Source organism: Bufo gargarizans, chromosome 2 (genome assembly GCF_014858855.1).
Source record: "Bufo gargarizans isolate SCDJY-AF-19 chromosome 2, ASM1485885v1, whole genome shotgun sequence".
Lineage (NCBI taxonomy): Eukaryota > Metazoa > Chordata > Amphibia > Anura > Bufonidae > Bufo > Bufo gargarizans.
Window position 1 is genome coordinate 162,732,364 of NC_058081.1, and position 27,642 is coordinate 162,760,005.

The following is a 27,642-nucleotide window of genomic DNA, read 5'->3' on the forward strand; positions in this document are numbered from 1 at the left end:
AAAGAAAGAAGACTTTTTAATGTAATTGCCATTATAAAGCAATGTGGACCCACTGCTTTCAGGTCATGTGACTTGTGTTATGGACAGTTTGTGTGGAACCACTGCGTCAATCGACAGGTCTGACTTTGGGCAAAATCTAAAAGGAATCTGGAACAAGTTTTATGGTGTCCTAACTAAGGGCAACATAAGCAAGTGGCAGATCCCCTTAGCAATGCTGGGTCCCTTTCTTTAATTGAATCAGAGACACCAGTGCAAAGCACCAAGGGATCAGGCAAAACCGTATTCAGGGTCAGGGCAGGTGGATTACCTGTAAATCTGAGAAACAGTCCAAGATCAGGGCAGGCAGCAAAGGGTGAATACAGTGATCAGACACTGGTCAGATCAGGCAGCAGAGAATCAGAGTCAAGAACCGGGACATGGTCAGTACATAGGCAGACAAACAGAACACCTTTTTAAGGACTAGCAAGCTAGAAGCACCTATTCCTCCGGCGGCCAGGCGTACTGCTGGAGGGAAGAGGAGGGCTAGCAAGTCCGGACCACTAAAAACCATAGGCAGCTGCAGCAGCATTGTAATTGATGCTTGATATCAGTTACATAGCCAAGTGGCAATTATGTGGACCCTGCATAGCACTATTATATGGGTACTACTATAATGCATATTATTAGAGTGCCCGCATATACCATTATATGTGAACTAACTAGCTGAACTAACCCTTTCGCTGCCATTTAAGGGCTTAAAAGGGCTGGTCTATCTTGGACATTGGAGGCATATTGCTATCCTTAGAAATTAATAGGAGGCGCACCGTGCAAGCACGGCCACTGCTCCATTAACTTCTATGGGGCTGATGGAAATAACTAAACCAGCACTCAGCTATTTTTGGAAGTCCCATAGAAGTCACTTTGCGGACTCCGTTCTAAGGATAGGTGCAGGTCCCAGAGGTGGGACCTGCATCTATCAGACATTGGGGGCATATTCTAGCGATATGGCCCCAATGTCCCAGATGGGCCAACCCCTTGATGCCCTTAGCATCACTGAGGCATATTATTACTGCAGTACATGCTAACGACATAGCTGCTACATTGCAGGGCAGGAAGAGATGTACTTTCAGAAAAAACAGGTTGGGCCATGAAAAACAAAACTCCGGTTCCCTTGTGTGGTTTGTACAGGATACTAGATAATGGAAGAATGAAGTAATTACCCGTTATCGGAGATGTTGGGAGTGCTTTCCACCAACAGCTATGTAAAGTTGTGCCCATCTTATCAGGTTCTGGAACACTACATGTTCCATAGTCCGGACATGAATTTTAACTTTCTGCTCCAGTTTGGGCACTGTCTGGGAATTAGTTTCCTAAACCCTACCCTTCAGATAACACCACCTTTAGATCTGGTGACTGTGGAGGACACAACTCTTTGCTCACTATATCTTCTTCTGTGAATGCTGCATGAACTCAGCACAGGAAGATGTCCACGTACATGGTTGTGTTCACATTGTCATCAAAGCATTGGTGCAGCTCGTGGGAATTTTCTGTGTGTCAGTAGCTATTGTTAGGTGAATTAACACACAGGGGGAGATTTATCCGACTGGTGTAATATAGAACTGGCTTAGTTTCCCATAGCAACCAATCAGATTCCACCTTTCATTTTTCAGAGCTACTTTGGAAAATTAAAGGTGGAATCTGATTGGTTGCTATGGGCAACTAAGCCAGTTCTATTTTACACCAGTTTTGCTAAATCTCCCCCACAGAGACCATGACAAAGGGGGGAGATTTATTAAGACCAGCGTATGCTGCGCCAGTCTTGATGTCCCCTGTGCTGCCGGAGGATGCTCTTAGTTTATGCCGAAGCGCAGGTGCAGTCCATGCACCTAAACCAAAATGTACGTCAGCTCAGAGCTACTGTAGATTTCAGTCTTCATTTATGGCAATTTCAGCACATGCTGACATGTTCTGCTCACGTGTCCCTGCTGGGATCATTTTCTCATAATCTGCTCCTGGATCTCTTCAACAATGCCAGGGGCCCGAACACATGGTTTTCTATTTTTTCCAGCATCAGCACTAGATCAAGTGCTAGGCCTAGTTCACACTTGAGTGTTCGAATCAGTGATTTCTAGCAGTGATTGGCCTCATGTACACAACCGTTCGCGGATCCGCAAAACACAGATGGCGTCCATGTGCATTCCGCAATTTGCGGAACGGCACGGACAGCCATTGTTATAACTGCTGTGGGGATTCGCTTTGGTAGGCAGGGTAAGCGGACGCAGTACAGAGGCAAAAAACAAGGTTCAAATCAAAGTTCAGTGTTTATTCACACATAGCAAGAAAACAAGCCAAAAGAAAGTGTTCAGTTTTGGTGCCTGTTCACACCACACAAAGTTCACAGTGCAAAAAGACGTCACCTGGTCAGCAGATGATTTTCACCCAGAGTCCGCAGCAGTCTTTAGTGGCCTGTTTCCCCAGCCTATGGCTCACACAAACAGATGCCTCAGTGTCTCAAACCACAGACTCCTCAGCCCCTCTGTCATGGAGGATAATTTTCCACCTGAACATGCTGGCTGGGTTTTTTATATTCCAGCCAAAACCCGGCCTGGAACCGTGGGGAACAGCCACCCACCCTGCTCTTTGGCTGCTCCCAATAAGAACCGGCCCGGATTGGCTTTACAGCCATTCTAACAGTTGAAGTGTCAGATTGCACTACAGACCTGACACTTCAGGAAAAAACCCGGCTCTTACCTCACCGAGGCCAGGAACCTCGGTGACACGTATCTTCCGTCAAAGACGGCTCCTTGTTCCTTCTTACACTGCCTATTCTTGTCCCCAAAACGGACAGGTTATATTTTTTTTGCGGACCGCGGAACAGGAACAGAGCAACGGATGTGGAAAGCACACGGAGTGCTGTCCACATCTTTATGCGGCCCCATTGAAGTGAATGGGTCCGCATCCAAGCTACAAAAACTGCGGCTCGGATGCGGACCAAAACAACGGACTGTGTGAACGCAGCCTAACACTACTTCTGCATCAAACCATATATACTGCTTTTTGCCCACCAATCTTGATTTGGCGAAAGTGCTAGTGCTCTCCGCAAGGTGGACCAACGGACTGGCAGGGAAGGATATGATGAGCCACATTGACATCTTAGGCTCCTCTGGTAAGATGAAAGCTGAGGTTTGATTAATAACTATGGGCAACAAAAACAGTTTTTGATGAATGAGGCCCGATCACTACCCTGTACAAACCACACAAGGGAAATGAGTTCTTATTTTAGAAGTCAGGTTTCATTTATATACAGTATCTCACAAAAGTGAGCGCACCCCAAAAATTTTTGTTAATATTTTATTATATCTTTTCATGGGACAACACAGAAGATATGACACTTTGATACAATGTAAAGTAGTTAGTGTACGGCTTGTATAACAGTGTAAATTTGGTGCGCTGGCAACCAAAGGGTAGTACACCCCTAAGTGAAAATGACCAAATTGTGCCCAATTAGCCATGTTCCCTCCCCGGTGCCATGTGACTCTTTAGTGTTACGAGGTCTCAGGTGTGAATAGGGAGCAGGTGTGTTAAATGTGTTGTTATCGCTCTCACACTCTCTCATACTGGTCACTGGATGTTCAACATGACACCTCATGGCAAAGAACTCTCTGAGAATCTGAGATAAAGAATTGTTCCTCTACATAATGATGGCCCAGGCTATAAGAAGAATGGCAATACCCTGAAACTGAGCTGCAGCACGGTGGCCAAGACTATACAGCGGTTTAACAAGACAGGTTTTACTCAGAACAGGACTCGCAATGGTCGACCAAAGAAGTTGAGTGCACATGCTCAGCGTCATATCCAGAGGTTGTCTTTTTAAAATAGACATATGAGTGCTGCCAGCATTGCTGCAGAGATTAAAGGGGTGAGGGGGTCATCCTGTCAGTGCTCAGACCATACGTCACACACTGCATCAAATTTGTCTGCACAGCTGCCGTCCCAAAAGGAAGTGTAACACCCCAGAGTGGTGTTACCACTTCTGCACCTTGCTACTATCTTTCATGGTCTAACCTGTATGTCACCTATATATTTATAACCAGGTTCTTCAACACTGTGCATTTATAATAATGTTATGTACCAGTTTGTGTAATGTGCCTGGTTCACCAGCAGGTGGCAGCAAACACAGCAGAGCTATAGTTAGATAGAAAGGAGCTCACCATTCCATTCTCCTCCCCTTTGGTCAGAAGTGGGCCAGTCCTGCTTGCTAGCAGGAGGTGGGTCAGTTCTGGTTTGTGCTGGTTAAGACTCCATGTTGAAGCTTCCAGGATTCTAACCTATTTCTTGGCTGAAGATAAGTCTGGCTAAAAAGTGAAGTGCAGCGTAAAGAATAAGCCAAGTTACCAAGTCAGCTTGTCGGTACAGCAGAGAGAAAGAGATAAAGCAGAGCTGAGCTTGCCAGCGAGTTAATGCTAAAGCCTGCTGGAACCAAGACAAAGCCTGAAAACTGTTTGAAGAAACGTTTATTCAAAGTAAAGCTGCCATTGAACTTCATCTCAAGGTCTGGACTCAAGTTATTCTTTCATATACCTCATTTATTACCCCAATTTACTGCTTTGGAGCCAAAGCCTGGGGTCAAGCCGTATCCAGGTAGGAGCACCGTGACACATAAAGAAACAGATAGGCCGCACTATACCACTCAGCATTCCTACACCTGGGTCGCGTTTTAGAGAGTGCCCCAGAGGGGACGTGCCTGTTGCAGAAGCCTCTTCTAAAGATGATGCACAAAAAAGCCCACAAATAGTTTGCTGAAGACAAGCAGACTAAGGACATGGATTACTGGAAGCATGTCCTGTGGTCTGATGAGACCAAGATAAACGTATTTGGTTCAGATGGTGTCAAGCATGGTGGTGGGAGTGTCATGGTTTCGGGCTGCCGCCATGTTCTGTTCAATCCTCAGTTAATGTGAATTTTTTTTTACTTGAACCGCGCTGAACACTCCACACGTTTATTCCACTATAAAAAGAAGTCTCTGGTAATTAAGGGGTTATTGATTTAGGTTTTCCTTTAGGCAGCACTATTTTGATCTGGAATCAGGCACATAATGATATCACTTGCTATTTCTGGTTGCCAAGTATTATGAGAAAACTGAAGTTACTCATTTACCTGACGGAATGGAAATTTCTGCAAATTTGCCTTCCCTAAAAGCAACACATGTTTGATTTCAGGAGGAGTAAGGTGACTCTGCAGTCAGTAAGGAGGTTTTCAGTGTTGTTCTTGGCTTCTGTGGGAAGAGCAGCTGCCAGCATGCGGGAGACGCGTAGACAACATCCAAGAGAAAGTACAGCGGAAGGCGTGCAATTACAAGTAACGTGACTGGTATTAATTAATTCAAAGCCGAATGATTTTCAAGTGACTTGTCTATGTTTAGTACCTAACAACAACATGCAGGCATTTTCCTTAATTATAGACGTATGTTTCCTGCATCGCTGCAGTCCTGTGACACACCACTGGACCCACAATAATGCGTTTCCATGTGTATTATATTGACAAGGCGGTAAACTTGCAGATCAATCAGCGATTTACTATATATTCCATTTCACTCAGTTTATTGGCCATTTCTCTCCTTACCTTATCTGTGTCAATTTTAACCTACTGATTAGTGCCTTTAAGAACTTTGATCTCTTAGGCCGAATGCACATGGCCGTTTTTCACGGCCGTGAGCGGTCTGTGGAACCGCGGCCTGGATTCCTGCTGAGAGCAGGAGCGCACGGCGTCATTGGTTGCTATGACGCCGTGCGCTCCCTGCTGCTGCCACAGTACAGTAATACACTGGTATAGATCATACGTTACTGCATCTTTATTCCAGTATTCACATGACAGGTAAAACGTAGTGAGCTTCACCTCCCTCCACCTCCCATCAGATCAAAATGTTTCGAACCTCCTGGTTCTTAATCATGATCACTCTGTTTGTCCCATATGTGCGGCTCTTATGAGCCTTCGCCTCCAATAAAACAACAGGGGTGGGGACAAACAAAAAACCGCACTTTCTAAAATGGGCAAACTACACCCAACATACACGTGACAACAACCCTGAAAACAATTAATAAAAAGATATGGTGGAACACATGTGGACACCTGGTAAGGTATACTAAACATAAAGCTCAATCCAGAACATCTCCGATCAAAATCCCGGGATAATTGGACCGATTCCATGTTGATTGTTTCGAGGAGGACTAAAATTTTGGCCAATTCTTTATCTCCATCATTATTCAGACGCATTACGATTAAAATTGAAAATACTTGGTTGGGATTTAAGGGTTTAACCAAATGCGGGGGTCATCCCTGCAAGACTTGCAAATATGCAGAAGAATTGGGTGAGCTGGAATAATACATTTATTGTTTGGACTGTAGACAGAAGTACGCGCTGTAAAACGCTCAGGTGAGAACCATTCCCTTAGGGAATCATTGGTTCTTGCCTGTTGAGCGTTTTACAGCGCGTAGGAACGCCTTAATGTCCATTATAGACAAAGGATTAAATGCAGTTTTTTTTACCCAAAAGGTGTATGATTTCTTGTGTGTGGAGGTGCCAATAACACCAATTATCCATGCATTACCCAAAACACATAAGAGTGTAAACACGTAAGAGTGTAAACACGTAAGAGTGTAGGTTGAGACCTATAGTGTTGGGTTTTTTCTCATGACCCATAATAATTTTTCTTTTGATAATAAATTTGATCTACAAACAAAGGGTGTGTCAATAGGGGCCAAGTACTCACCTTCCCTTGCTAATATCACAATGGCATACTGGGAGGAACGTTATATCTTTTCTGTTGGGAACCCGTTTGTGGAAGCGGTGGTTTGGTATGGCAGATACATCGACGATTTGCTCATTATATGGGACGCCGGTGTGTCTGCCATACCAGACCTTGTCGACTATGTTAATAACAATCCCTATAATCTTAAATTTACACATTTTGTGGACCCCCCCATACTGCAAATTTTTTAGATTTAAAATTAACAGGCATACCTGATTGTAATATTTTCACAGAAACATTTCGCAAACCAATCTCGGGCAATATCATTTTGAAGGCTACAAGCCATCACCCTAGACATACGATTAAGGCCATCCCAGTAGGTGAATTTACTCGTGCACGCAGAAACTGCAGTACGGACGCGGCTTTTACACGGGAATCTCAAATGGTTTGGAATCGCCTCAAAAGGAGAGACTACCCTGATTGGATGCTCTACAAAGCTCTCAATATAGCGTCCAATAAATGCAGAAAAGATCTGCTATTTAAAATTAACACTGCCAAACCTGATATTAGTAATGACAACAGTACTAATAACAACAAAAGTCCAAATAAAAACAAAAATAAAAGTAAAAATAAAAATATGAACAGACCCCAAGAGGATAAAATAGACAAACCAATTCTAGTCCTCACGTACAGTCGGCAGTTTCCTCAAATCCAGTGGTTCGGAAATGCCTTCCCGATACTTTATGATGATGAGGTACTGTATAATACTCTGAAAAATTCTCTACATACTAATACGTTTCCCATACCCAATTATATTAATTGTAATACACCGGGCGTAATTTACGGCATTAAATACATCCCATGTGATTTAATGTACGTAGGGAGCACGAGTAGACAATTTAAAACGAGATTGGGTGAACACCTTAATTATAAAGAAAATCCGCAGGTAACAGGCATATCTAGTGCAGCCAACCATTTTATCCACAAACACAATCATAATACTGATGGCCTACGTACCTTTGCGTTTGAGAGAGTGACGACACCAGAAATGGGAGGTAACAATAAGAAAAAAATCTTGCTACGAGAAGCCTTTGGGATTTTTACTTTGAATACCAGCTTTCCATTCAGATTGAATTAGAAGTAGGCAGAGTTCGTAGAGGTATAGCATACTATATAATATGCAGTAGCAGACACAGTTCATAGGGTATGGCACACTGTATAATGCACAGCAGCAGGCACAGTTCATGGGGGTATGTCATACTATATAATATGCAGCAGCAGGCACAGTTAATGGGGGGTATGGCGCACTATATAATACACAGCAGCAGCCAAAGTTCATGGGGTAAGGATTATGGCATGCTATATACTGTAATATGCAGCTCCCTGTCCCAACACGTGTTTCGTTCGCGCTTATTCCAGATGGTGGGATTCATTTTGTGAAATACATTACTTGATATTGTTTGCACTAGGCACTTTATGCATGGTAAATATAGTTAGTGTGAATAGCATGGAATAGGTGCTCTAGTCTTAAACTGATCACCCTATCAGAAAATAATTTGCAAAAATGGAATAAAGTATATAAGACTGGCACTCAATACACGTGCACCACATGAAAAATTACTATTTATTCAGTATTTATAATCCTAGAAACAGACACAATAAAAATACAATAAAATGTACAATATAAAATTGTGTATGGCGCAGCGTAACTGATTGAATCAAGTTAAGGCTACTTTCACACTTGCGCCCAGACGGATCCGCTCATATAATGCAGGCGATGGAATCCGTTCAGAACGGATCCGTCTGCATTATATTGTAGAAAAAATTCTAAGGCCTCTTTCACACGGGCGTCATGTTTTTTGCCCGGATAAGAGGCGGGTGCGTTGCGGGAAAATGCACGATTTTTCCGCGCGAGTGCAAAACATTGTCATGCGTTTTGCACTCGCGTGAGAAAAGTCGCGCATGTTTGGTACCCAGACCCGAACTTCTTCACAGAAGTTCGGGCTTGGGATTGATGTTCTGTAGATTGTATTATTTTCCCTTATAACATGGTTATAAGGGAAAATAATAGCATTCTGACTACAGAATGCATAGTATAATAGTGCTGGAAGGGTTAAAAATAATAAAAAAGTTAACTCACCTTCTCCTCTTGTTAGCGTAGATCCCGGTCTGTTCTTTAGCTGTGGACTGAATGACCTGAGGTGACGTCAGATCACATGCTCCAATCACATGGTCCATCACCATGGTGATGGAGCATGTGATCTGACGTCATCAAAGGTCCTTTAGCCACAGCTAAAGAACAGACCGGGATCTACGCTAACAAGAGGAGAAGGTGAGTTAACTTTTTTATTATTTTTAACCCTTCCAGCACTATTATACTATGCATTCTGTAGTCAGAATGCTATTATTTTCCCTTATAACCATGTTATAAGGGAAAATAATACAGTGAATAGACTGTCACCTAGAACCCATGCGTGAAAATCGCACCGCATCCGCACTTGGTTGCGGATGCATGCGATTTTCACGCAACCCCATTCATTTCTATAGGGCCTGCGTTACGTGAAAAACGCACAAAGAGGAGCATGCTGCGATTTTCACGCAACGCACAAGTGATGCGTGAAAATCACCGCTCGTGTACACAGCCCCATAGAAATGAATGGGTCAGGATTCAGTGCGGGTGCAATGCGTTCACCGCACGCATCGCACCCGCACGGAAAACTCGCCCGTGTGAAAGGGGCCTAAGTGTGAAAGTAGCCTCAGACGGATCCGTCCAGACTTTACATTGAAAGTCAATGGGGGACGGATCCGTTTGAAAATTGAGCCATATAGTGTCAAATTCAAACGGATCCGTCCCCATTGACTTCCATTGTAAGTCTGGACGGATCCGTTTGCCTCCGCACGGCCAGGCGGACACCCGAACGCTGCAAGCAGCGTTCAGGTGTCCGCCTGCTGAGCGGAGCCCAAACGGTGCCAGACTGATGCATTCTGAGCGGATCTGCATCCACTTAGAATGCATTAGGGCTGGACGGATGCGTTCGGGGCCGCTTGTGAGAGCCTTCAAACGGAACTCACAAGCAGAGCCCCGAACGCTAGTGTGAAAGTAGCCTAAATCATGCAAAGGTTTCACAATTCATGCCTATGGTGATAAAAGATGCTAACATAATGCTGGAGGTTTCAAAAATACGACTCTAGAAAGATCTGTTGTGATTCACATTTCATCATTTTGGTCCTTCACAGATGTCTGTTTTTGATACCTCCAGTATTGCATTAGCACATTTTATCACCATAGGCATGAATTGTGAAACCTTTGCATGATTTAACTGGATTCAATCAGTTACGCTGCGCCATACACAAAAAGAAAGAGGGCACGAGATCAAGCATGGTCAGTAAGCTATGACAAAGGTGTGAGAATGTCAGAAGAAAGATGAAATGTTGGTATGCAGAGGACAACCAGAGTGACCAAATCCTCAAGAAGGAGGCTTTATTTTTTGACTTCTCTCCGGTTTAGGCTGCATTCACACTGACAGATTTTCATGGCCATTTTGGATCAGTCTGTACATCCATTTTCTGGCAGTGTATCTGTTTTTAATGGCTGTTTTGTATCGGTTTTTACCAGCCATTAAAAACAGCCATTAAAAGTGGATGAATTTCATAGGCTTCTTATAAAAATTCTAACCCCTGCATTGCCCTCAGTATATATCCCCCCCCCCCAGTGCCCTCATTATATATATAATGCCCCTCTGTAGTGCCCCCTGAACATATAATGGCTCCCATAGTGTCCCAAGTATATATAATAGCTCCCATAGTGCACCTTGTATATATGTCCTCACAATGGCAATAATGTCCCCCCATTCAGGTCCTGCGGCCTCTAGTAAGGAGCGAGTGTCCTTGTGCGTGCAAGTGGATGAGGTGAGTATGTTTGTTTAACCCCTGATTGCCCTTTTTCTTTTACAGTGCACCCAATTTTTAACGCCAGTTAGACAGGTGTATTCCTTTGTAAACAGCATTAAAAACAGGTCTATTGCTTTTAATGGGGTCTGTCTAAAAATAGAACATGTCCAATTTTTGATGGTCATTAACAAAACAGCCATGTGAATAACCCCCTAAACTCTAACTGCCTGTGGAAACGGCTGTGTGCATGTAGCCTAAGGCCCCATTCACACGTCTGCAATTTCGTTCCGCATTTTGCGGAACAGAATTGCGGACCCATTCATTTCTATGGGGCAGCACAATGTGCTGCCCGGACACGGAATTGTGGACCCGCACTTCCAGGTCGGCAATTCTGTTCCCGAAAAAAATAGAACATGTCCTATTCTTGTCCGCAATTGCGGCCAAGAACAGGCATTTTCTATTAGTGCCGGCGATGTGCGGTCCGCAAAATGCGGAATGGACATTGCCGCTGTCTGTGTTTTGCGGATCCGTGGATCCGCAAAACGCGTTACGGACGTGTGAATGGAGCCTTAACCAGTTGTTAGGTTACTGGGATGCTGTGACGCCCAGTGCAATGCACCCTGTGATGTAATCAATGATGAAGGCTGGCCCTTTTGGTTCTAATTATGGTTGTCTATGTCATCTGATAATGTGTGCTGTTGATTGCTGTATTTTCTTAATTATTTACCAGTATGTATACACATAAGGTTTCGATTGCCTGGAATTAATCAATGAAACGTGATTGGTCATGGCCAGGGGCTGAAGGTTTGTGAAATATGGGATTATATACAGTACAATGTACGCATGACAAAAATCCTCAGAGGATTGAAACCAGTGTTGAGCGAATTGAAGTCCACATAGTGTCTGGATTTCAGGGAAAATTCTGTTCACCGCGAGGCCGAATTTCCTTGTGCTTCGTGGTAGCGAATCGTAAAAAAAAAAAATCATAATTACCTCCACCGTTTAAGCGCGAAGATTATTGAACTATTGAACTGATTAAAGAACTTGCACGAAATCCTGTGCACGGTGACATATGACGTCATCACAGGCAGCGCACGAGTTTGCGCTATATCTTCAATCAAGATGACACCGGCGAAGGTAAGTATGATTTTTTTTATTTTACACTGTATTAATACTGTCAGATGCCACAATCAGCTACGAACACGGCATCTGAGGGGTACAATGACCGGGGGGGGGGGGGGGGTGCGCAATCGCTGCTTCCTGTCATTGCACCCCCTGCTTACAAAGAAATGCGCTGAAGCGAATTTTTTGGTAAAATTCAATAAAGCAGTCGAATAAAAATTTTCAATACTTCACTCATCTCTAATTGAAACGTTGCTTCTACATGTCGGAAGCTCCAAAAAAGATCTACGTTTTTTTTTACATGCATGGAGGCTGCCAGACACTCCCTTAAAGGGGTTTTCCGAGTACATCAGGTAATGTCCAAGAGCGGGTAATGTGATAAAATAATAAAAGAACCATCACTGTACTGGCACTGAGCTCCGGCGCTGGCTGCCAGCCTTGTGTTTACATTGCTGCGGTAATGATATGCCCGTATACCCAAGTGACTACTGCTGCAAGCACTGGCCTCAGCTGTCTCTTGGCCTAACCATAAATGTCTCCAAACAGGGACTGTACATACTGATCTAAGAACACTGTGGTGCTTTTATCTTTCATTGGAAAACAGGGACAAATTAAGAACAGAATAGTCCACTCTGCATAAACACCAATGTAATATCACGATGACTTATAAATCCCACATGGCGTGCTGAAAATTGATTCCTCTCTCTGACACAGGAAACAAATCATTTGTAAGCAGAAAATCCACACACACGTAAATCTGCACTATTTATCGTGGATTTGGTGCATTTTTCTTTTATGCGGTTTTTGTTGTGGATTTTCGTTCTGAGTTTCTTTAAACAACTTGATTGAAGTCTATGGAGAAAACCACTCTACAGAAGGTGCGGAATCGCACAAACAACTGACATGCTGCAGATTTTCAAATCAACACAACAGGTCAATTTCCACACGGAAGTAAAAAGCTAATTTGTCAAATATCATTCACTTTTCTGGTACTGTAAGGCCCCTTTCACACGGGCGAGTTTTCCGTGCGGGTGCGATGCGTGCGGTGAACGCATTGCACCCGCACTGAATCCTGACCCATTCATTTCTATGAGACTGTGCACACGAGCGGTGATTTTCACGCATCACTTGTGCGTTGCGTGAAAATCGCAGCATGCTCCTCTTTGTGCGTTTTTCACGTAACGCAGGCCCTATAGAAATGAATGGGGTTGCGTGAAAATCGCATGCATCCGCAAGCAAGTGCGGATGCGGTGCGATTTTCACGCATGGGTTCTAGGTGACAGTCTATTCACTGTATTATTTTCCCTTATAACATGGTTATAAGGGAAAATAATAGCATTCTGACTACAGAATGCTTTGTATAATAGTGCTGGAGGGGTTAAAAATAATAAAAAAGTTAACTCACCTTCTCCTCTTGTTAGCGCAGATGCCGGTCTGTTCTTTATCTGTGGGCTAAAGGACCTTTGATGACGTCAGATCACATGCTCCATCACCATGGTGATGGACCATGTGATTGGAGCATGTGATCTGACATCACCTCAGGTCATTCAGTCCACAGCTAAAGAACAGACCGGGATCTACGCTAACAAGAGGAGAAGGTGAGTTAACTTTTTTATTATTTTTAACCCTTCCAGCACTATTATACAAAGCATTCTGTAGTCAGAATGCTATTATTTTCCCTTATAACCATGTTATAAGGGAAAATAATACAATCTTCAGAACATCAATCCCAAGCCCGAACTTCTGTGAAGAAGTTCGGGTCTGGGTACCAAACATGCGCGATTTTTCTCACGCGAGTGCAAAACGCATGACAATGTTTTGCACTCGCGCAGAAAAATCGCGCATTTTCCCGCAACGCACCCGCCTCTTATCCGGGCAAAAAACATGACGCCCGTGTGAAAGAGGCCTAAGGCTGAGTTCACGCGAGCGTGACGGATTGGCTCCGGATGCGTTCAGGGTGCGTTCAGTGAAACTCGCACCATTTTGCAAGCAAGTTCAAAATGATGCATGAAAAAGAAACACTCATATACACAGACTCACTGAAATGAATGGGTCAGGATTCCGTGCGGGTGCTATGTGTTCTCTTCACGCATTGCACCCGCGCGGAAAACTCGCTCGTGTGAAAGAGGACTCTTTCACACAAGCGTGGCAGATTAGGTCCAGATGCGTTCAGTGAAACTCGCACCATTTTGCAAGCAAGTTCAGTCAGTTTTGTCTGCGATTGCGTTCAGTTGTGCAGTTTTTTCTGCGCGGGTGCAATGCTTTTTCATGCGTTTTTCACCCGCGTGATAAAAAACTGAAGGTTTACAAACAACATCTCCTAGCAACCATCTTGCATAGCTTTTTTCACTGAAGCCCCATTCACTTCTACAGCGCAAGGGCTGCGTGAAAAACGCTGAATATAGAACATGCTGCGTTTTTCACACAACGCAGAACTGATGCGTGAAAAAAAACAACAACGCTCATGTACACAGACTCACTGAAATGAAAGGGTCAAGATTCAGTGTGGGTGCTATGCGTTCAAGTCACACATTGCACCTGCGCGGAAACTCTGCAGTAATTATGCTCAGAAAAAAACTGGAATAATCCACATCGTGTGCAGGCCCCCTAATGGTACACTCTGTGTGGCGGAATCTTTCACAACTAAATTTGCAGGTGGAAGTTTTTCAAAGTTGTGTTTTTTATCGCGGATTATGCTGAAGATTTCTGCGCAGATTACATCTTCATTGAAATGAATGGAGACAGTCAGCTTTAGGAAATCGGCAACAAAACTTTATTTGCAGTTTGTTCTGCCTCAGAATGTTAATTCTACAGCGGAACATAACGTACCGTAGGTAATGACTCTTTTCTTCCCCATAGTCTAACATGGGGGACATCTTGATGTTGCGTATTTTGTTGCAGAAAATACTGCCACATGGGAGTGTAGCCTTAGTCTATCCATAAAAACTGTAAAGCAGCCATAATAATTCTCTATACTGTAGCTAGCAGTATTGGTGATGATGATGATGTAAATCCGTTGTCAGTCGGTGCACACCTCCGCTGTACCGGGAAGGTGACTGCATCTACCGGCTTAGCGCACATACCTCAGGATCCAGTTCTTCTAGCGCGCTCTCCAGCTGTTTCAGTTCTTCCTCAGATAACTTGTTCAGAATCTCATCTTCATTTATATTCTTATACTTGTCAAAGTCTTTCCTGAACGGCAGAGACATGACTGAATGATCTGGAAGGGTTCTCCTGCAATAAGGAAAGAATTAATGAAGTATAACTCTGGACATGCATGGCATGGGCGTAACTATAGCCACAGCAGCCATAACACTTGCCATGGGGTTCAGAGGTTAACCATTTCAAGACTGGGTTATTTTCATTTTCATTTTTTACTCCCAGCCCTCCCAATGCCATAACTTTTTAGATTTCTTTTTTTATTCACATAGCCATATGAGGGCTTGTCTTTTGCGGGACAAGATGCACTTTCTAATGACACCATTCACAGTTGCATACAATGTGGTGGGAAGCGGGGAAAAATTCCAAATGGGATGGAATTATAAAAAAAAACACCATTCCAACACAGTTTTATGTTTGTTTGTTTTTACACCATTTCCTATGCGGTAAAACTGACCTGTTAATTTTATTCTCCGGGTCACTACGATTACAATGATACCACATATGTATAGTTTTTCTTGTGTTTTAATACAATTTATTTTTTTTCAACTCTGACCCCCATAACTTTTTTTTGTGTGCACAGAGCTGTATGAGGGCTCATTTTTTGCGGATCTGTACTTTTCATTGACATCATTCCGGGGTGTGTATGACATTTTGATCACTTTTTACTTGCCGCATGAGATAAATATTTTTTATATTTCCATAGTACTGGCTTTCGATGCCGTTGATAATTTTTTTTTATTTATGTTTTTTTATTTTTATTTTGAGGAAAAGGGGTGATTTGAATTTTTATATTTTTTAACATTTTTAAAAGCAATGATTAGATAGCTTTTTTCATAGACTCCAATGCATTAGCTGGGAAGCTGTCTTACATTTAGAAGAGGCACTGGATACACAACGACGTTATGAATAGGCCGACGCCTCTTCATAACTTCGACAATCCATCGCCAGCAATGGGCTTTATTAAGATAGGCGTCTCTCTTAATAAATATGCCCCATTGTACCTTTATGGTGGCTTTTTGCTATAAAGTGTGTTTTCTGATCCATGGTGATATTATACGTATCTTTAATTATTGCTATCTATGCTGCTGTTTTTCTTACACTAGGTGGTGGGGCCCCATCTTATTTTGCTAGGTGGCTCTATAAATTATAGTTACGCCCCTGTGGTGTAGACTGAATGTGGCCATGTATTCTCTCTTATCTACTGGAGTGGAAGGGACAGAAAGGGCATTGTAAATGTGAGATCATTATTACTGGCATCTCATTCTGAACACCAGTAATCAAACAGCCGACATTACTGGAGATGGAGAACATAAACTGTGACATATTGGAGCAGCAATGGATCATAAAGTAAATTAACCTATTGTTGTGTAAAAACCAGCATTAGGCCAAATGCACACAGGAATATTTTTTACAGACAGTTTCCATTTGGATCGGAATTTGGATACCCTTGCGTTTCCACAAAGAATCTGTGGCATAGTCTGCATGTGTTACATGCAGATTCTGTTGCAGAGTTCCCCAGATTTCACCTTTTGCATTGCTATGGGTGAAGTCCACAACAATCCCTAGAAAGTATCGATTTCAAAATCCGGAACAAAAATCTATTTACACACGGATAATAATGTGTAGATGACATTTAAAAAATCTGTACGGTATCTTCACATGGTTGTATTAGCATGCCAAAACTGTAGGTGTATAATCAAAATTCCACACTTTTTCCGTCCATTTATTTTTTATGCGGTTTTCAGTTTTTAGCGGTTAATGGTGAATTTTGTGTGTGTATTTTGATGTGGTTTACAGGCCTCCCATTGATGTTAAAGAGGTTTTCTGATATTCATAACCTGTCCGATCAATTGGTGGGGATCCAACTCCTGGCCCCTCCCCCAGATCAGCTGTTTAGAGGGGACGCATCACTCGTATGAGCAGTGTAATTGTGTATACTCGTATGAGCAGTGTAATTGTGTGTACTCGTATGAGCAGTGTAATTGTGTGTACTCGTATGAGCAGTGTAATTGTGTATACTCGTATGAGCAGTGTAATTGTGTATACTCGTATGAGCAGTGCAATTGTGTATACTCGTATGAGCAGTGTAATTGTGCGTACTCGTATGAGCAGTGTAATTGTGTGTACTCGTATGAGCAGTGTGATTGTGTGTACTCGTATGAGCAGTGTAATTGTGCGTACTCGTATGAGCAGTGTAATTGTGTATACTCGTATGAGCAGTGCAATTGTGTATACTCGTATGAGCAGTGTAATTGTGTATACTCGTATGAGCAGTGTAATTGTGTATACTCGTATGAGCAGTGCAATTGTGTATACTCGTATGAGCAGTGTAATTGTGCGTACTCGTATGAGCAGTGTAATTGTGTGTACTCGTATGAGCAGTGTGATTGTGTGTACTCGTATGAGCAGTGTAATTGTGCGTACTCGTATGAGCAGTGTAATTGTGTATACTCGTATGAGCAGTGCAATTGTGTATACTCGTATGAGCAGTGTAATTGTGCGTACTCGTATGAGCAGTGTAATTGTGTGTACTCGTATGAGCAGTGTAATTGTGTGTACTCGCATGAGCAGTGTAATTGTGTGTACTCGCATGAGCAGTGTAATTGTGTGTACTCGTATGAGCAGTGCAATTGTGTGTACTCGTATGAGCAGTGTAATTGTGTATACTCGTATGAGCAGTGCAATTGTGTATACTCGTATGAGCAGTGCAATTGTGTATACTCGTATGAGCAGTATAATTGTGTGTACTCGTATGAGCAGTGTAATTGTGTGTACTCGCATGAGCAGTGCAATTGTGTGTACTCGTATGAGCAGTGTAATTGTGTATACTCGTATGAGCAGTGCAATTGTGTATACTCGTATGAGCAGTGCAATTGTGTATACTCGTATGAGCAGTATAATTGTGTGTACTCGTATGAGCAGTGTAATTGTGCGTACTCGTATGAGCAGTGTAATTGTGCGTACTCGTATGAGCAGTGTAATTGTGTATACTCGTATGAGCAGTATAATTGTGTGTACTCGTATGAGCAGTGTAATTGTGCGTACTCGTATGAGCAGTGTAATTGTGTATACTCGTATGAGCAGTGTAATTGTGTATACTCGTATGAGCAGTGTAATTGTGTGTACTCGCATGAGCAGTGTAATTGTGTGTACTCGTATGAGCAGTGTAATTGTGTATACTCGTATGAGCAGTGTAATTGTGTGTACTCGCATGAGCAGTGTAATTGTGTGTACTCGTATGAGCAGTGTAATTGTGTATACTCGTATGAGCAGTGTAATTGTGTATACTCGTATGAGCAGTGTAATTGTGTATACTCGTATGAGCAGTGTAATTGTGTGTACTCGTATGAGCAGTGTAATTGTGTGTACTCGTATGAGCAGTGTAATTGTGTATACTCGTATGAGCAGTGTAATTGTGTATACTCGTATGAGCAGTGTAATTGTGTATACTCGCATGAGCAGTGTAATTGTGTATACTCGTATGAGCAGTGTAATTGTGCGTACTCGCATGAGCAGTGTAATTGGACTTTCCTCCCATTCAAATGAATAGTACACATAGCTGTAATTACACTTTCCCCCCACTACAATGTAGACAGCATGCAGCAGGTAAACACTGAAGACCCCAACCAACCTGATACTGATGACCTATTCTGTGTGGCCAATGGGGTGAGAACATCCAACATTATAATATGTTATAACATTATAATATTATATGCAATACACACATAGGGGGAGACTTATTTATCAAAACTGGTGTAAAACAGATTTGGCTTAGTTGCCCGTAGCAACCAATCAGATTCCATGTTTCATTTCCCAAAGGAGCTCTAAAAAATTAAAGGTGGAATCTGATTGGTTGTTATGGGCAACTAAGCCAGATGTACTTTACACCAGTTTGATAATTCTACACCATAGGGTGCAGGGGTTGCAGATGCAGACAAGTCCACTGCACTCAGTTCACCAAGAAGGAATAGTGGGTTACTGGTCGCTCCTGACAGACATATAGGGGCACATTTATTAAGATCGGCGCCTCCGACGTTATGTAGAGGCGCCGGCCTCTCCATAACTTCGGCGCATCAACCGCAGGTTGTAAATGTAAGATCGCTTTCTTGTTGTCTTACATTTAGACCATTTTCTATGCCTAAGGCCTCTTGCGCAAGACTGTATGCCCTGTGACTTCTTCCCCACTCACGTCAGGTCTAAAAAAGGGGGCGGGGAAGGGAACTTTCATTATTTTCTACTCCTGGTTAAGACCTCTTGCACACGACTGTATGCCCTTGAGATATACGGTCCGTGAGCGGACCATATGTCCCAGAGCGGCATTGATCGTGCGCACAGGAGCACACAGCATCATACATTACAATGATGCTGTGCAGGTCGGGCCGCCCGCGGGACTATTGTCCCGTGCTCATATAATCTTATGATTAATAATAGTCCCGCGGGCGGCCCGACGTGCACAGCATCATTGTAATGTATGATGCTGTGTGCTCCTGTGCGCACGATCAATGCCGCTCTGGGACATATGGTCCGCTCACGGACCGTATATCTCAAGGGCATACAGTCGTGTGCAAGAGGTCTTAACCAGGAGTAGAAAATAATGAAAGTTCCCTTCCCCGCCCCCTTTTTTAGACCTGACGTGAGTGGGGAAGAAGTCGCAGAATCTGAGGCAACATGGTGTGTGACAGAATTTGTGCCAGATATTCCACTCTTTTCGTAAATGACTCCCATAGACTTCTTCCAGCAGCGATCCCTGGTCAACAGCAGGATATCCAGGGAACATCTACTGCAGTCAGCTGCTCACGTGAGTATCTGACTTGGTAGTTATGGTGCAGATGCTATATACCAGCTGGGGGGGGGCACTAAATCCACATTAATTGGGCACAGTAGTCTCACTGTAAGGGTCCATTCACACGTCCGTTTTTTCTTTCCTGATCTGTTCCGTTTTTTCAGGAACAGATCAGGACCAGATCTGGACCCATTCATTTTCAATGGGTCCTGGAAAAAATCGGACAGCACAATGTGTGCTGTCCGTTTCCGTTGTTCCGTTCCGCATGTCCGTTTAAATATAAAACATGTCCTATTCTTGTCCTGAAAAATCGGATCCTGGTACAATACAAAGTCAATGGATCCGCAAAAAACGGATGACATTCTGATGTCATTCCGTATGTCATCCGTTTTTTGCGGATTCCGTTCCTGGAAACACATAACACATTTTTTTTTTTTTTTTTTCAATTTTTTTTCAAAGAAATCCAAACAACTTTATTTGATTATTGAAATGTATACATGTTTCCGTTTTTTGCGGATCCGCAAAAAACGGATGACATACGGATGACATACGGAAACATTTTCAGGAACAACGGATCCGCAAAAAACGGACCGTTTTTCAGGATGAAAAAAACAGGACGTGTGAATGGACCCTTAGGGGGGTCCTGTGACTGCCTATCATAGATTCTGGCTTTAGGATCAGATTTCAGAAGAACAGGATAAAAAAGTAACTGTTTTTTTAGAGCAAGAGACAGAAAGTAATACATTCCAGGACAAAACCAAACTATATTTAGCTCCCTGTGCTTAAAAGAACTGGAGATTAACTAAAGGATACTCTGATGATTAAGAGCATTAAGCCTATTAGAGGTCTGGAGAATAAATCGTTCATAAACATTTGCAAATTTACAAGAGAATTGAAATAGTGACAGTAATAGAAAAAGCAGGAACGGCTTTAATAAAGTGGTAAACCCTTCCCAGGCCACAATGGCTGACTGGTAAATTGTCCCACCCCGTGCAAGGCCTCGTATGTATTTTGCAGTCCGCAAAAAACTGATCCGTATTTTGCGGAACGGAACAGCTGGCCCTTCATAGAACAGTACTATCCTTGTCCGTAATGCGGACAATAATAGGACATGTTCTATTTTTTGGGCAGAACGGAAATACGGACATACGTAAACGGAATGTTATGGAATAACTTCAATTGTTTTTTTTGCAGACCCATTGAAATGAATGGTTCCGCATATGGTCCACAATAAAAACAGACACGGAAAGAAAATACGTTCATGTGCAAGAGGCCCAAGACTGAGCAAATTGTGAAAATGCTAAAAAAAAATGCTAAAATGCTAGAGTTTGTGCTAAGCGGGGACTAAGCGGGGACTTCATCAGTACAGTACTGTGAAATTAAAGGGTGACGAACAGGGGACATTTAGATATCGCCAAATCTGATCAAGTACAATGATATAAATACCTTTCTCTCCCTACAACCAAAAAGCACGCAAAACACCCCCCTGTTGAAAGATACCCCTGATGATCTGCTCAGTCTAAATTACCTTACTGATAACTTCAAACCTTCTGGGATCCTCATTTCTCCACGGCGCAGGTATGGGGTTATTGCAGGCACAGGTTAAGTGCCTAGACTCGGGAGTCGCACCCCGGCTGGTGGCGCGGCTGGCGTGAGTACAGGGTCGTGGTTCGCGCTTGCACGGAGCAGCCAGTGACGTCACTTCTACAACTACAGATGGTTGCAGATACCACAATACCTATTGACGCGTTTGGGACAGTATGCTGTCCTTCGTCAGGAAAACTAGTTGGTCTTACTAGGCACTCTCCTTATATGTGCTCGCTCCTGCCTTCACCAATTAACCTCTTGTGTGCTAGATTTGACTCTTTTCAAGGTCAGCATAAAGTTGATGACAGGTTCCCTTTAAGTCTGATAATCTGAATACTCCACTAATTAATTAATTAATATTTTTTACTTTTATGATTATGTGTAAATAATATATTACTAAAAATAGAAAATTCTAGACAATTAAACTATAAGAAATACAGTAAGAGCTAACATTGCAGTTCTCAATTTCACACTGAGGCTTTCCAAACAGCAAGGTTTTTAAGAATAGTGTAGCGATTGTCTAAGCCCTTCCTCATGCACTGTATCCATGGAGAATGTTCCCTTTGACAAGGCAGCTAAGATCCCCTCCTTTCATTGCCAATGCCACAATGTTTTGTGAAGTTTCATACAGACAAGTCCTTGAAGCACCCGAAGTGGCACAGAGGGCACTTGTCTAAATATCTTCACCTAGATTAAGCAATTACATATGGGAACTGACTGTAAAAATACAGCCTAAGGACTCCCAAATAAATTACCAATGAGTTCTTCAGGACTACAAATTGTTGGCCAATCCTTAGGATAGGCCATCAATATCAGACCGATGGAGGTCTGGCACCTGGCATCTCTGCTGATTGAAGGGTTGTACCCCCATCACTCAGCTCCATACTTTTAGTAGCATCAGTGCAAAGTATTACAACTCAGAGCAGCTCAGTTCCATTCCACTGACTGGAGCTGTGCCTGGTAAAAAAGCAGGGGTGCCAAAAGTTGGAGAGCCACCGATCTGAACACTGATGGCCTAATTTTGTAGGCCCAGAGAATCCATGTAATTGTTTTCCCCTCTTGAGCTTTAACATACTCCCTCCCTACAACTGCTGAGCCCCAATCATCTCCAAAAACAACCTCCCAAAGATCTGCTCAATATCTGAATTTACACATCAGTTACTGTGATCTCTACAATGGTGCCTTAAAGGGGGATGTTGTCGAGATTTCTGGCTGCTGCAGACCTAATTGCTCACTCTTTCCTTTCACTGTGACAGCGCCACACTCTACCTTTGCTATAACAGTGACACTTGAATGTGAAGATACTGTGCCACATAATTCTTCTATATTACTCGTTTTTGCAACTTTCACTTTTTAGTGTTTTTTCCTCTCTGCACAGTTTAAAAAATAACTTATTCCTATCTGGAGAAAATCACCAAGATTCTGTTATGGGATATATTATCTGTAAAATGTTTTTTTTATCAAATAGTTTAAATGCACTGGGGAGTACTACTGTAAGTACCATGTGGATCTTTGACATCTTGGGTGTGTTTACTCCTTTACTGATCTTCAGGACAGGCCATCAAAATCTGATTTGCTGGGGTTTGACATTCAGCACCCCCACCAATCAGCTATTTCAGGGTAGTGTAGCTGCAGTGCTGATGGCCAGCAGGGGCTTGGAACTGCAGCACTGCATTAACCAGCTCCATCCGCTACACAGTAGAAGGGGCTGTGTAGTTTCGGTGCCTACTTCTGGATCCTGAGATACTCTGAAACATCTGATCGGTGGTGGTGTGGTTAGACTCCTGCTGATCAGATGATGAAAGGAGTGGACAACCTCTTTAGAGCAGTTGTTTCATGAACACCCTCTATTAGCCAGAGCAAACAGTGGCTAACACACAGTGGCCCTTTCTCTGGTAGACCTAGCCATTCATGTATTGCGTGAGAGTTTCTGAAGGTACAACTGCAGTAATCATATTTATAGATTATATACAGTGGTTCCTCAAGTTACCATATTTATTGGTTCTAGGATGTCCATTGTATGTTGAAACCATTGTAACCTGAGTCCATCACTCTAGAGAAAACTGGTAATTGGTTCCAAAGTCCAAAAATGTCACCCCGAAATAAGAAAAAGTAAAGTTTAAAGAAAATTAAGCAGATAACCAAGGCCTGTAAAGCAAGTCCTTACGTAAAACAGACAGGAATCAAAGCTGTAAGCTGTACATTTCTATGGTGAGGGCAGGAGCTTCTTCAGGGTCTTGCAAAGTTCATACTTGTACCAAAAAATGGTGTCCAAAGAAGCAAAGTATCCTGGCACAGACAGGGGGTAATACAGGACATGTTGACTGGTTGCATCTGAGTCTGAGGCATTGTATGTTGAATCTAGTTTCAACTTACGTATGTTGAAAATGTTGTATCTTGAGGCCATTGTATCTTGAGGATCTCATATCTGAATCATGCTGGCCCTAGTATTAACAAAATTCCTGACCAGACCCAGGTAGGAACTAAATATATTTCTTTCCATATTGCACACAGTAAAACCAAACTAAAGATAAAGTAAAACAGTAAAAAGGTAATAAAGATACATATTACAGTGATGCTAAATTTCACATCTACTGACCTTATAACCAAAGAACTACTTATCATTCTACTTTGGTGCATGATGAGTCTTAAGAATATATTAAACAACTAAGTAAAATAGTTAGTTGGACTTTTTTCTAACTACTTTATACAGTAATATCATTCTAATCTGTGAATACATGACCGCTGGTTACCCTGAACTGGAAGATAGAAAATGAACAAAACATATGTAGTACATGGGACTGTTTGTTTGGGGTCTGTGTAATGTCAGTGTCTTCTTCAACAACAGCTTTGTACTTTCTGGCCCTAGCAAAACAATCATGTTACTGTTGGTAGGGCTGAAAACAAACCTTGAAAAATCACATGCTATGATATAAGTTAAGTGTCATACGTCAAAAGACATTTATGAACAAATTATTTAAGAAACGTTCCTAATAAAACGTGTTATCATGAGAACTGTGTTTGTACTATTTAAAGTACCTTAAAGGGGGCAAATCAGAGTCAAGACCCCTATTCTACAGGGTGGCCCACGAAAAAGTAGCCCGCCTCCAATATCTCCAAATCAAACTGCCTAATAGTAAATCTGTCTTAGTTATCCATAGCAACCAACTAGAGCTCAGATTGAATTTTTTCAGAGCCCTGTAGGAACTGAAAACTAAGCTCTGATTGGTTGCTATGGGCAACTAGGACAGATTTACTATTAGGCAGTTTGGAAAAAAACGAAAAAACTAAAGCTCATAAGCGTCCAATAGTGAAAAATAGTATACTTTATTAATTACAAAAAATCTATGGATAATGAATACCATAAAACAAGGGGAAATAATGAATAAATATGAGTCCTAATATGGAGACATCACGGCAATTACCGGACAATATAATTGTAGCAGGTAGTATCCAGGGGGTATTTCACACAGGAAAACCCGCAACCACAAGCGGTTGTATGAGCCAACTGAAACTATAGCCTGCCTTTATAACAGAAGCCATGAATGAAGATGAAAATGACATGGACTCACCAAACGATAGCAGCGTCCATGTCATTTTCATCTTCATTCCTGGCTTCTGTTATATAGTTCCAGTGGGCTCATACAACCGCTTGTGGTTGCGGGTTTTCCTGTGTGAAATACCCCCTGGATACTACCTGCTACAATTACTGTATATTGTCCGGTAATTGCCGTGATGTCTCCATATTAGGACTCATGTTTATCAATTTCATGCTAATTATTGATGATGTTATTCATGTCGACATTGTAATGCTGGGATGGTGTTTGTGCTCCCTTATTTCCCCTAGTTTTATGGTATTTATTATCCATAGATTTTTTGTAATGAATAAAGTATACTATTTTTCACTATTGGAAGCCTATGAGCTTTAGTTCTTTCCTTGTAATTAGAAAAGCTTGTCTAGTCATATAGAATGTTGGGAAGTCTATCTATATAGCCACACCACCGTGTGTATACTCAATTGGCTACTGTCACCCATGGTTGTGTTTCATGTTTTTATTTGGCAGTTTGATTTGGAGATATTGGAGGCGGGCTACTTTTTCGTGGGGCCACCCTGTACTTTATTTTCACTGCACAATTTACAAAGCCAAAAGGGGGTTCCTAAAAAACGGCTCTTACCTTTTTAGGTTGGTATAAACAAAACAAAAAAAGTTACCAACAGCCACGTACCCGTGAAAGAAATAGTCCAAAATTAGTACGGCACAAGATTAAAATAAAGGGTCTATTTTTTTTTCATTTCCAAAAACAGTGCCACCCAGCCTCATGTACTTGAATGGTTGAGGTACAATACCACACACAAGCCAAGGACAGCAGTCACATTGTCATGTTATGTCAAACCCGCCACTCTCCTCTTGCACTGCGCCATTCTGTCCCTGGGTCACACATATGTTCCAGCTTCAAGCTTAAAGGGCCAGTATGCTCTTAACCTCTGCCAAAGGATAATACTGGGTAATAAGGGCCATTAAGTTTCTTCTTTGCTTGAATTCTACATTACCGATCAAGCTTGTTACCTCAATCTTCTCTAGTTTTCCGTTGCTCTTTCTGACCTCTGCTTTTTGTCTCTGCTTCCAACCTAAAGCTACTTTTACACTTGCGTTGTTGTGTTCCGGTATGGAGATCCAGCAGAGGATCTCAATAACAGAAAATAATGTTTCCGTTTAGTCCTCATGCATTATGAATCGAAAAAGATCCATTCAGAATGCCTTCTGCTACATCAGCATTCAGTTTTGTAAACGGACACAAAACCCCTTCAAGCTGCAGTTTTGTGTCAGGTCATAAAAATGGAAAAAATGGATCTGGCACTGAAAACAATGTAAGTCAATGGTGATATATCAGTTTTTTTAGGAGCCTACAAAAACTGATCCGTCACCCATTGACTTTCAATATATTTAGTTTGGATCAATTTTTGCCCATTTTGATTTCACACACGGAACATCCTGATGTCCAAAATCAAAACGGATCAGTTTAATTCCGGTATAGAGATCCTCTGCCGGATCTCTATACTGGAATTAACAATGCAAGTGTGAAAGTAGCCTAACTCTGACCGTCTTGACCATCTTACTACATATTTTGTCTACAGTAGCGTTGCACCGGGTATAGAAATATCGATACCCAATCAATACTTTTGTACCGGCATTGAATCTCTACCTGAGGGGTTAACTGCCACTGATCGCAGCTCCCTGTCATAGAGGCAGGGTGCAGGCTATGTGATTTTGCAGCCGGCACCCGCCTTCTACAACTGTATTAAGTTTAATTATCATTGGTGGCAAAGTGCGCCCCCCCCCCCAGTATTAAAAACATTGGTGCCCTCATGCCTCCACCCCAGGGTCCCCTCCGCCCTCTTCTCTGGTGGTGCAGTAGCAGTTGTGATCGGTTACTATGGCAGCCAGGATGCTACTAATGCCCTGGCTGCCATGGTAAGCTCCCTGCTGCTGTGTGTACCAAGCACAGGGCAGCAGGGAGAGTGTAAGATCCTATTCACCCTAATACAGCTCTATCAGGGTGAATAGGACAAGGGATTAAAAGATCCCAGGTTCTAGCCCCTAAGGGGGGAAATAGTTATTAAATAAAAAATATAAATCACCGCCTTTCCCAATTTTATATATAAACAATAAATAAACATATTGCATATCGCCACTTCCGAAAAGTCCAAACTACTAAAATATATAAAAAATCCCCTATGCAGTGAAAGCCGTAACAGAAAAATAAATAAATAAAAACTGTGCGATTCGCCATTTTTTTAGTCACCTTCTCCCCTAGGATAGGACTGTTCAATTATGGGCCGGACATTCCATAAAATGCGGAATGCACATGGCTTTTTTGGGGTGGTGGTTTTTTCACGTGGTATCGAGTATCGCAATACTTTTTTATGGCATCTAAATCGAATCAAAATGTTGGTATCGTGACAACCCTAGTCTACAGTACCTAGAAATCACCTGCCTGACTCAGCTGAAGAAGACTACTCCAGGAGTAGTAACCCGGGATTTCCCTGTGGCAAATTGCATACCTCTTTGTGGGTTAAGGGAGAAGACCGCACTTTAGACTTGCCCCCTGGTTTAGCTCTAAATCAAATAAAGTACTGACTAAATGCATACACAAGTCCATTTGGCCACAATGCTTTTTTAATTCTGGGTTATATCTGTAAAGGAGCTCTACATATACTGAGGTATTGCAGTTTGTGAAAAATTAAAAATCTTAGAACAGTGAAGTAAGTGAAGTCCAGCACTGAAACTGTAACATAAGAGTTGACTTGAACTGATTAAACTATTCCCACATAACCAGCCAAGGTGTGGGAATATCCCTGAAGAGGAG

General features: G+C 42.3%; 1 protein-coding gene and 1 long non-coding RNA gene across 3 annotated transcripts in view; one reads left to right on the top strand and one right to left on the bottom strand.

Moving 5' to 3' along the window:
- The window catches only part of LOC122929642 (tropomodulin-2-like), a 104,601-nt gene that overhangs the window by 52,289 nt on the left and 24,670 nt on the right, over window positions 1-27,642 (bottom strand). For both annotated transcript variants that reach the window (XM_044283274.1, XM_044283275.1), the window contains exon 2: window positions 14,825-14,975. In XM_044283274.1, coding sequence (XP_044139209.1) covers window positions 14,825-14,950 — 126 coding nt within the window. In that variant the 5' untranslated portion in view covers window positions 14,951-14,975. The remainder of the gene's footprint in view (window positions 1-14,824; window positions 14,976-27,642) is intronic.
- The window catches only part of LOC122929643, a 53,492-nt gene continuing 31,125 nt past the window's right edge, over window positions 5,276-27,642 (top strand). The window contains exons 1-2 of the long non-coding RNA XR_006387993.1: window positions 5,276-5,337; window positions 10,585-10,637. This is a non-coding gene — a long non-coding RNA (uncharacterized LOC122929643). The remainder of the gene's footprint in view (window positions 5,338-10,584; window positions 10,638-27,642) is intronic.